This window comes from Sinohyriopsis cumingii, chromosome 5, assembly GCF_028554795.1.
Source record: "Sinohyriopsis cumingii isolate HCF-2022 chromosome 5, ASM2855479v2, whole genome shotgun sequence".
In the NCBI taxonomy this organism is placed as follows: Eukaryota; Metazoa; Mollusca; class Bivalvia; order Unionida; family Unionidae; genus Sinohyriopsis; species Sinohyriopsis cumingii.
In genome coordinates this window covers 75,384,858-75,397,168 of record NC_142965.1, presented here as the reverse complement: position 1 = coordinate 75,397,168, position 12,311 = coordinate 75,384,858, and the positions used below count along the sequence as shown (strand labels likewise).

General features: G+C 34.0%; 1 protein-coding gene across 1 annotated transcript; it reads right to left on the bottom strand.

The window, feature by feature from the left end:
- Nucleotides 1-1,048: 1,048 nt before the first annotated feature.
- On the bottom strand, nucleotides 1,049-11,756 carry LOC149799469 (uncharacterized). Its single transcript, XM_089958835.1, has 5 exons — nucleotides 11,627-11,756; nucleotides 6,981-7,729; nucleotides 6,135-6,171; nucleotides 3,527-3,643; nucleotides 1,049-2,983 (listed from the first exon to the last, which is right to left on the bottom strand). The coding sequence occupies exons 2-5, from the start codon at nucleotides 7,665-7,667 to the stop codon at nucleotides 2,565-2,567; spliced, it is 1,260 nt and encodes a 419-aa protein (XP_089814961.1). The 5' UTR covers nucleotides 7,668-7,729; nucleotides 11,627-11,756; the 3' UTR covers nucleotides 1,049-2,564.
- Nucleotides 11,757-12,311: the final 555 nt, after the last annotated feature.

Sequence of the window (12,311 nt, the reverse complement as noted above, 5' to 3'; positions counted from 1 at the left end):
TGAACCCCCGACCTTGGCAGTCGCCCGTGTCACTCACCCTGTCCCAGCAAGTACTATATAAATAAAATGTGACATCTGCGTGAATGTAAATTTTGGTGTGACCTGTATATTCCTAAAAAGAACTAAGAATTTAAAATAATCTTGCTGTTTAAATCGAGAATTGTAATTTTCCCGCGACCGGGAACAATGTCACAGTGACAGCAAAGAAAACAAATTTATTTAGAAAATAAATAAATGCATTTTGAAGAATTAAAAAACAAAATAACTGGTTAACAGAAATTGCACTTTAAACTCCCTGAACAAATACACCTTCGTGTTTATAACAAATCTTGGTATACAATTCTGCAAGACAATTTGGACCCGGACTCAAAGAGAAAACCCAGCTTGTATCGAAACCCTGACAATTAGTGTTAAGTATTATTATAAACGCCAGTGGCCAGTATTACAACAGTTTGTCCAGAATTGGAACGTTCTAGATTCATCAGCGGTTACGGTAAAACTGAAGAGTTACTGGTGTGAAAGTTCTGGCAACTGTATAAGATGTTTAGAATGATTGAAAGAAAAAGTATATACTTCGCTGTTTACGTACAGATATAATGATCATATACACGTTCCGTCATATCAGGTAATTGTCCAAGTCGACTGGATTAGAGCACTAGTTTGAACTTAATATTCCTGAATCCGGCGGTTGTGGGTCAGAACCCACAAGGCAGTGATATTGTTTTGCCAATAAATGTATGTGAAATTGAGAACTTAGATCAACAACATCAACAACAACAATAACAACAATGACAACAACAACAGTAATAACAATTGCAATAACCCTTTACTATCACACATATGTGTGGCCACATATAGCAGTCATGGGACGAGGACAGGATTTTAAAATGTGACACATCGATTCTATTTCAACACATGTTGCCGACGTTATTAACATTATTAACGACAAGGTAAGAGATCAACTTTAACTTTGTGAAGACAAGATTTTGACTCTCCCTGTTCTCTAAGATTCTTTATGCATATTTTAAACAAAGAAAGAAAACAATAAAACGTTTGAATCAAACTTTTTATTATTATAACGAATATAATATCACATAGTTCGCTTTGAGAAGTGGATGTCAAGGTATAAAAAGTCGAATACACTTTGTAAATGATTACATATACACAACTGATCTGATACATGCAAACGATCTATTGAGATCACATGGTAACTGAAAAAAAATCAATCAGTCATATTCAAATATTACAAAACATCATACCATATAAAAGATGAATGTTAATGCGCATGTACCGTTTTTACTCAAGCATGAACACAACCATTCCTAAGTAAATTAAGTAGTTTAAAAAAGGGAGTGCTGAATCGTATGGGAGTAAAAATCTTTCCCATAGGCAGATTCTACATATCCTGGTATAGGACTAAACGATTAAGACGATGCTTGTGTAGAAACGAAGCAGAACTATATGCAAATATGCTCGTAATCTTATAACCATGAAAAGGCAGTGAAAAGAATATCAGATAGTGGGGACTTGTTCAATACTGGATCTCGCATAGTATATTCGTACAGAAAACTATTTTCTAAAAATTGATTTCTTGTAAAATATTCTAAGATATAATACTACTAAGTGATGCAAACAATTTTTTAAACAATATGAGCTTGGACATGTAAATCGCTATTAATTTCATTTATTACTCTTGAAAATGGATTCCATTCAGTCGGAACAAAATATGGCATAAAAATGAATGAAGGGACGGCACATGAGTGATATACGAACTCAACAAAGATGTTTCTATTGGGTCATACCTTGTTAATATTTTTTAAACTCTAACACATCCAATAAAATATAAAGTCATAAGTCCAAAATATTTGCCAACTTCACCGGTGTTTTAGCACTGCACAGCTTACACTGAAGTGACTATACACAAGGGGTCTCAAACACGCGGCTCGCCGGCCTCATGCAGTCCGTAACAACAGCCGAAATTTGAAAAAATAATTAATAATGCTGTAGTGGTATTGTTATATTCCGTATATTGAGGGGAGGTAGGAAAAGTGAAGACTGTCGATGTAGTCTATATCAGTTGTAGGCTTTGATCAACTCGAAATATTTGCACAACCGATTTACATTTAGTATATTCACTGTAAATTGGCAGCTATTATATAAATATTTCATTTATATTCTCAAATAGTTGTGAATCAATTAGAGAAAGACTCGATGATGATTATATATCACGACTGACAAACAAGGGAATGCATTCACATATACGAAAATGTCATTTCTGAATGCCCACTTTAACATCCTGTGTAACGTCGTTTTATGCACTGAACTAGAACCAAAATCTTCACCGACTGTGACACAACCATTAATGTAGAGCAAACCGGAAATCTGGCGTTCATTATTGAAAACAAAACAGTAATACTGCGATCACATAGAAGAGCAATGTACATGCAATTGACTATTCCAGTGTTTAACTGTTTTCGCACTGACACTTGATTAGTCAACGAAGTCTCTTGCCAGGCCTTTCCTGACCAACTAGAGAATTTCTTCTCTAAAATGTTTCCTTCCATTTAATTCATTTTATAGGCCCCAACGTATGTTAGTTTTGGATCCCTCGAAATATATAACTGCGAAACCATAATATATAACTGGTCCCCTTTATTGAGCAAAATTGCAGCACTAGCGTAACTTGTATAATATCCAAAATCTTTTATCTTTTCCCAGCATTGTGTTGCTGCTCCTTTTACTATAGTCTGATTCCCACCATTCGGATAGATCGGATTGTATCGATTGATATAGTGGTACAATGTTTGATTTGCAGTTTCAATAGCTTTGTTTGAGTTGTAATAAACTTCGAACCCGACTTGGCTGTACACAAAATACAACCCTGACTCTGACACAATAAGTCGGTCGTTGTTGAGTACCAGCCCTGAAATGTGAGTCGTTACTGTGTCATCTATCCAGTGGCGAATGGGTTGATATCGTTTCCCTGTAGAAAAGAAAGATTTGAGAATGTTATATATGTATGTGTGTGTGTTTATAACAATTTTGTTGCAAAGTATTTTGGAGACAAAAGCATTGTATGCCTTGTAATATATCTGATGTTTTTGATAATAGCTTTGAGAATTTCAAACCAAAAATAAACGCAATACATAAGAATCGACCTTCTGCCTATCAAAACCGTGATATGCCGACTAGATTCTTTGTATGAAATTCTAAATAAATACTTCAATCAAATAATTTCATAATTTGTATAATTACTAGAACAATAATAGCCATTTTGTGATGTGCCAAAGCACTCACTTTTAACTCATCTGATCATCGTCTCCATCATTTGGAAGAGTGCGTGGTCGCAAATGCATAACTAGCAATTTTCACTGGGTTCACTGTCTTTCTTTCTCTAGAAAACTAAATCACGTCAACGTTTGAGTCGTCGAGAGTACAACTTTTTAATGTTATTCTTACGTTGCAATAGACGTAATATGAAATATCTAAAGCAAAATCAAGTTTATAAAATTGGATTTTCCCTCACCAATTGCTGATTCATCTTGTGGCCCTGCCTCCAAGTGAGCGGAAATTGGAGTATTTATGGGTCGATCTGTAGAACCAGAAACGTTGGTACACTTTGTGCTGGACGAGTTCTGTGTTTCTGTCAATAATAATAATAATAATAATAATAATAGCAGCAGCAGCAGCAATTTAGCTTAGATGACGATTGTAAGAAAAACTTTAATAGTAATTTCCCTTATTAATCTCTAATACTGGTCACATGTTTTATACAATCACTTTTGTCTGTGTCCACCTGACATAAAACTGTTCAAAAGTAGAAGTCAGTTCTGTGAATTTTTTGAAAGGTAATAATGTAGCATCCTGTCCAGATTGATTTATTTTATTTTCATTTTATTGAACATAGGTTGTAAGGATTTTACATGTTCAACTACATATTCACCTGACCAGGTGTTTGCGGCATTACTTTAACATTATTTTCTATCATGATCTTTAACTTCGTTCCTTTACTTACACACACACACACACACACACACTCACGCACGCACGCACGCACGCACACACACACACACACGAACACACACACACACACAGATATTGTACAAAGAGAACTGCTCGTTAACAAAAACCATGGTTGTTGTTTTACATTGCCTGTTTATTTGGTTGTTGTGAAAGTAATGAAAAAGAAAGAAATTAATCTAAACGTTGACAAAAGGATCCACGTCTTCCTAAACTCAAAACTTCCGTTACTCACTTTGACACATTTTTACAGCCTTTTGTATAATAAAACACAAGTTTTAATAATAGGTGAGATTTGAGATTTGTGATGCGCGACTTGATCTGATGTAAATTATTTTGCAAGCCAACTTAGAAAATTGATAAGATCACAAATATCTTTTTCTATCAAGACATCTATCTCTTCGTGTAATTTTGAAATTCCTGTATTAATTTGGATCCATTCCGCAAATAATTTCCAAAAATGCCCAGTAACTGGACAGTTATATAATAAGTGCTCAATCTGTTCTATTCCCTTCTTATAGAAGGTGCATTTACCATTATTACTGAAATTAATCTTTTTCAAAACCTCTTGTGTGGCAATATTTCTATGTAGAAATCTAAAATTAAGTATAATCAACTTTGTTTCTTTTGTACAAAGTTTAGCAAACACAAAAGAGTTGGTTAATTCAGTTGCATCAATTGAACACCCTAGGTGCCTGGACAAGTTTCATATTTACCATTTGCTTTTGCATCTTAGTTTTTATTGGATCTTTATAAATATATTTATTCTTGGCAACTATCCTAAGGAGCGAAGTTTTGTCGAGTAATACATGGAAGGTATTTCCACTTTCAAAACACTTTTAATTATCTTTTTCCCACTTCACTGATATAGTTGAGATACGAGCAAATTACTGTATAAAATTGTTAGTTTGTGCTGTTTGCTTTATATCACCAAAAACTTAATAGAGATCCTCGTGCATCAAAAAGGTGATGAATAAGTAAAGCACCGTTTGTTCTCCACCTTGCCTATGATTTAAAATTGTATTTAGTTACTAAATTAAAAATATCTTGAGACAAGTATTCCTGAACAACTGACGGTTCATTTCTCCATTGAGATAAAGCATAAATAGCTTCAAGCAATTTTTAAAAAATTGTTTCAGAGATTTCTTTGAATTTATGTTTGTTCCTAATTTTAATAACAGTATACCTCCAAATTGTCCAAATATTTGTCCGGAAACCGGTTTTGGCAGTAAACCATCTTCGTTCAGTATAATGCGTCTAATCCAAGACATTTTTATATAAGACATAGATGAGGACAAATGAATCATATTTAATGTCCATTCTTTAAAAGGAGATAGCTATGTGAGTATCTATTTTTACCCTCTCGGTACTGCCAACCGAAATAACCTTGAAAAATAATGTATTCAGTTCATTTTCTATATGGGATTGAGGACGTGGTAGAACAGCAAGATTAATAACGTTTGCCAAAATCAAATATTTTATCAAAGTAATTTTTCCAATAAGGAACTAATTTCTTCTGCTTCACGAGATCAATATTTTTTTATTTTACTTCCTTCAACTTCGTCAAATAATTAGGTTCAACCATATCCTCCAAATTCAAAGACAAATCTAGTACCAGTAATCTAACAAAAATATATCGATTGACCAGTTAATACCAACTTCGGGACTTTTTTGTATTTGATTTCTTTCAAATGTCTGATCCAAATAGCTATTAATATAGAAAAATTATAGTGAAGACCGGATGCCAAGGCAACGTCGCTTAAAAGCTGCATGGTTGCGTTCAAGGACAAAGGTTGACCATCTAATAATAAAGAAGCGTTACCAACGCACAGCCCCAATTTGTACTGCATTTCATTATAGAAAATGCCTGTAATAGTTGTGTTCTTTTCCCGTTCTGTTGCAAAAAGTACAATTTCTATTAAAAATAAGTAGGGTGCTAAAGGGTCTCCCTCGCTTCCAGACAGAGTTCAATGACAAACATGCAAATTATAAATGTTATGGAGTCACAAGAGAAATAAAGCTGTTGATCGTTTGGAGCACTAGAGTATCAATTTGACAGGTACGAAGGCGAAACATTGCTACTGGGAGTATAATGAAGTGTAGAATTTACATACCTTGTGCGCACTTTTCTTTCTGTTTCTGCTGGACATACTGAACGAGAGAGAGAGAGAGAAAAAAAATTGGTTACAGATCAATAATCGATTTGTGGTTATAATAGTTTGGTCTTCCACACATACAGCGCACGCTAACAATTCGCTCATTATCTTAGGAATTCGTTACGAGAGCGTTGATTCCTTGATTTACGTGATGTCATTATTTTCTAGTACATGAAACATTTTCGTTAGCGGAGTACGTCATTTTTTTCCCCCAGATGAAGTAATTAACTGAATGTTTACGGTGACTATTTCTCACTTTTATCTGCTGATTTTTTTTAAAAAAAGAATCAACTGGTTTCCCAAATGAAGAACGTTGATCATTTTTTGTGCGAAATAAACATTGACATCTTTGTTTAATGATATATGTTTTTTTCTAAAGAGATATTAAATTGAAAATATGTCTAACAGTTGCTGTTCACTAAATTTAACCAATCAAATCTGTAGTTATATTCTGAATTTTTCACTAATATAAATCTTGCTTTTGTCCATTTTGAAATATGACTAATCCAGCAAACATTTTTAGTGTCAAAAATAATGCCAACTGCATTTTTACCAGATATAGATAAAACTGATTACTTGCCATACATAATCTGACATCAACTGGACCAAAGACTATGACATTACCACATAGCTACACTATCGCCGTACTTCTAGAAAATATAGATAGTTACAATTGGAAGGAAAATAAACGGGAATCTGTTTGCTTTGTTTGTTTGTTCTTGTTGTTTTTGTTTTGTTTCATTTTTTGGGAGGAGGGTTGGGGGACGGGTGGGGGTAATTTTTAATTTAAAGAAAATCTCTTACCAGATCTAAGATAATTAAGAGCTGAGTTGGCGTTCTTCCGCAACAAGCAACCACGCCATCGACTGTCCTCGATGTTAGGTTTTTCAGCGCTACGTTATCCTCTTCGAATGGACCTTGTATTAGTTGATTACAAGGAAGACAGAATTCCTCAGCATCATACAATCCTTGTTGATAGGTACTTTGAGTACTGTTTAGTTTGGCCTCCAAGTCATTACACCTATCAATAAGATGTTTAAGGTACGTGCACGCTAAAGCAGATCCAATACATGACAGTATTACAAGAAAACAAAGGATCGTTACAGATATTCTGTTAATGTACGACCTTCCAGGAGCCCGTGTTGATGTTAATTCACCGATATTGCACGTGTCATATCCTGGTCGGTTTGGATCTTCTATTTGGAGAAAGGGACGGTTGCACATTAATGGTGTCGGAGATAGAACCGTTTGTTCCGGAATATCGGGTGTTGAAGACTGGCAAGATCTTTGTTCCAATGCCCAATTTGGTGAGGGCTTCGCTTCCCTGTAAGTGTTATATTCGCGTGCATGATTTCCCAATTGAAGGAAGGGACTACCATTCATTTTGACTGAGGGAGATAGCACTGGTTGAAGGACTTTTCTTGTAGAAGTCTTGCTGAATTTCGGTACGTTTGTGGACGTCTCTCTCTGGCAAGTTTCCATCCTGAACATAATATTTTCTGTATAAAAAAGGAGACACAACCAGTTGGGTGTAAAAGCGGTCCAGAGGAGTTCTGAAATATAAGATTTACATGCTTTATCAAGTAATATTTATGACGACGGTATTACATTTCATTCCGGGTAGGTAAAAGTTTCCTGGAGTGTAAGAATACAGAATGAATCATTCATATTATTGGTGCTTTGAAACTAAATAGTTCAATAAATGCATAACAAGACAACAGATTAGAATAGTCGCCGTCATGCAGTTCAATATGTCCCAATCGCATGAAGAAAAAGAAAGAAAAAAAAAAAGACAATATATTTGACGGAAATAGTGTCTTGTCGGTATGTCAATATCAAACATAGCAACTAGGCACACGAATGAGTGTTCGGTTCGACCTGGAGAACACGTGAGGAATAGAACTTGGCCATATATATCGTATATCAAAGAGGAAGTTCTCTTTTATTTATTTCGTTTGTTTCTGACATATCCTAGTATATGTGCTTTGTTGGGTTTTATTGCGAAACATTTAGCCAATATGGCCTGCCGTATTTGTTTTTTGTCTTTTTTTATTGTTGTTGTTTTCTTTTTCTTTTGATTTGTTTTATTTTTCAGAAGCGGAAGTCAGAACAGTTTGTACATTTTTTTCCGAGCAAATCGCAAAACCGTCAGCCTGTATGACTTGCTATAACTGGATCTTTTTTGCTTTGTTTTAGTCTGTTTTCTTTTAGTTTGTTTTCTTTCAGTTTGTTTGTCAAAGTGGAAGTTTGATATATGACCAGTTGCAAATTTTCGTGTTACACAAAATCACCGCTTGTTCACGCCTTTACCTTATTTGACGATTTGAGGCTTATATATATATATATATATATATATATATATATATATATATATATATATATATATATATATATATATATATATATATATATATATATATATCCGGGCTGGCCTGACGATCATAGAACCGACGACCCTTGCATTATTAACACGATGCTGTATCAACCATTGCGCCTATTGATCTAATATATTCCTGGAAGGCTGCATTAATATTTAAATACTCCGTATCCGTAACCTATATACAGAGCAGCATGGATTAAAAGTAGTTAAGTCGATCTTTTGGCATTGTTCCGTGTACGAAAAGGCCGAAACCAAGATGTGTTGAGCGCATTTACCCGAGTCTTAATTCAAAAGAATACAATATCGGCATAATAATGATTTCTACATTTAAAAATAAAAAAATAAAAATATTTAAATGTCGACTGACTTCAGGATCACCGTGATGCATGTTGCCTGCTATATTGAATGCCACTTTAGATGTAGATGGTGTCCTTCTTTTGTTACACAGATCCTGACTAAGATGATAATGACTGTGGTTATATATATATATATATATATATATATATATATATATATATATATATATATATATATATATATATATATATATATATATATATATATATATATATATATATAACACATAATTCCCTTGAAACAAATATATCTTTTGAGGTAAATATTACTACATAGTTACATGTCAATTCTCTCTCTGTGTGGTGTATCTTAATAGATAGATAGATGGATGTATAGACATTGTTGCTCTCAAAAGTGAACATACTACACCAATATAAGATTGATGCCAGGAAATAGAACATTCTTTTGTGGATGTCAGCAAGGTATGTTATGATACGTACAGAGTGACGTCAGCAAGGGACTTTCATGCACGTACAAAAGGGGACTCAACAAGTTACAACATAGAATGATATCCAATGTTATCTAAAGAGGGTAATGTCACTAGGCTTTATCTATAATTGTTCAAAGTGCTGGCATGCAAATTATTCCACTAGGGATTTCCTCGTCCGTTAAAGTGTTTAATGACCACTTTCTCTTATCATTGTCACGTACATTTGTTGAATTACACTTTGTCTGATAATAATATTTGTATATTCTTAGAAATTGCTTTGTCAGAAGTACATATACAAAGAGACCGTAGTTTCAATGATAATTGTTGCTACCAGCTGCATCTAAATCTAGGATGTATTTTTAAATATTGATTGTTCGTCTTTGTGTTCATCAATTTGACTATTTCATGTGCTGATCATGGGTTATTAGAATGTTGCTATAGTTATGGTTGAGAAATAAAGGGGTGAAATGGAAATGAAGAACATGTATATATATATATATATATATATATATATATATATATATATATATATATATATATATATATATATATTGTGTGTGTGTGTGTGTGTGTGTGTGTGTGATGGGTGTGGGTGTGTGGAGGTGGGTGCGTGTGTGTGTGTGTGGAGGGGGTGCGTGTGTGATGATGATGGAGTTGATGATGCTTGAGGAAACATGAATTGCCGACGCAAATACGAAAACCCTTGAAAAATGCCACACTATTATATCCGGTACGTATAGAGCTTAACAGCATTGTCAGCACAAACTAACCATACGTTGGCGAATTAAAGGTAAGTTCTAAATATGTAAAGATAAATAATTACTCAGAAAAACTAGACAAAGCCAAAACACAACGGTGTACGTCTGCAACATGAGAAATAAAAGGTAAATATTTTATAATTCCTTAGTGATGTACTCTACGGTTACAAATAATTATAAAATCCAAAGGATCAATCCGGTCAATCTGCCGTAAACTTCAAGAAATTATGCGACATCATACGTGCATCACATTTTTTATATATCGAAGCTGCATAAGCCTGCAGAACAAACTAACAGGATAAACCAATAAAAAGCATGAACTGTTATTTTACCGTGTCACAGACGTTCCCTGCCTATTAGTATACATATATGCATGTATATTTTATATATTTGCACGTAACACATACCTATACATTCACATATACATACATACAGATGCACGCACACATAGTGATACCGACATGCACATGGGTAAGATACATCTTAATTATAAAACAAATATTAGATTCTGAGAAATAATTTACAAGTTTGAAAAGTTTTGTTTAACCCATGATAAAATGCATGAACGTGATGCATTTTCCCCCAAAACCCAGATTTTTAAAACATTGTTTGAATAAACGTACCATGGTGCCTAAATATCCAAAATATCTAACTTATATTCACTAGTACTGATAAATGGATTTTCTTACTTAAATTGTTTGTTCACGTGTCTATTGCATAGAGGGGAAACGCGTGTTTAGTGCATGTATATATGAAATATACCTTCCGATCGAGTGCATGCGCATTACAAAAATCGAGGCCATCAAAATCGTAACATAGACTGGTTTATCATTACCATAATAAACAAGCGGGTTGCCAGAATAAGTGACTGTTGCCCAGTCACCAAATGAAATCTACGAAGACTTTGAGTTATCAAAGGCAATCTTAAGACTTTGTCATGGCCTGTCAATAATAGTTCTTTCTCTACCTTTAAAAAGGCAACCAACATGATTAGAGACACACACAAATGGTCAACGTAATGCTTACTATGACCGTTTTTTGACATATTATCTATAAATAGAATCAGAGGATGGTGATTTCTGTATTAAAGTCGTGTGTGATCATTCGACCATCTGCGATTATAGGACGATGCAGTCACTATATTTTTTTTCCTTGTACAAAATAATTTCAAAAATTTAGAAGTCATTAACTTATATATGCAAATTCACCTTTTCAGTTTTCTTTAAACGATGAAAATTAAACAATAAAATGTTAGCATTGATTACCACGCTCACTAAAACTGCCCTGGTAAAGTTTAGGTTGAATCTTTAACGACTAAAATTGAAAAATCTACCGAATTTCAAATTTCGATACACTTAATGCAGTTATTAGTTGTAGTAACGTCTACACGTACCTCTGTTGTTTCTAAAATTTATTGGACACAATAATCGTTTTAAGACGTTTCTCTCTTTTTATAAATAGACACACATACACAAGCTGGTCGACATCAGAAACAAACATATAGCTTGAAACAATAATAACTTACCGAACACTGAGCGGTAAACTTTCCTTATGTTTCAAACTGAATACTAGACAGTCGTCATGTTGTGACTTCTTCCTTTATAATATTTAGCATATCTTCCTAAAATGAAGTGGAGACTAAAGAATAGTTTTAGTTACTTAAAAAAGATAAAGAAAGGGACTTTACTGGGTCAGGGATTTTTAAATTGTGTGTGACGTGATGCCATTCTATTGTAAGTTAACACTAGGAAGTGGTTTCCGTTCCAGGTGACTCAGATCTCTATATTAAGGTATACGAACATTAACTGGACAAGTTTTATGCCACCTTCATAACCTGCGAACAAGGAAGAAAGACATGTGTTCCCTTATCAACCATATTGCTCAGCTTGTTAGCCGAGTCCAGGTATAAACTGGGTCTTTATAGTTTGTTAAGAGTTATCAGTAGAACATGCAATATAGAACCTGATCTGTCGGCTCAATATACGACGGTAGATTAGGTTCGATTTCGTTTTGATATTGAGCTCCGCTTATATGCTAGTAAAGACGGTAGTGAAGGACGTGATTTTGGTAAATGTTTACACTTCAATTTTGATATAGTTTTGGTTTTGCACAAGTAGTTACATACAGGCAATATTTCACTGCCTTGATTACTATTTTTATGTAACCGCCTATACTTAATGGATGATGGATCATAACCCTCCAATTGTTTT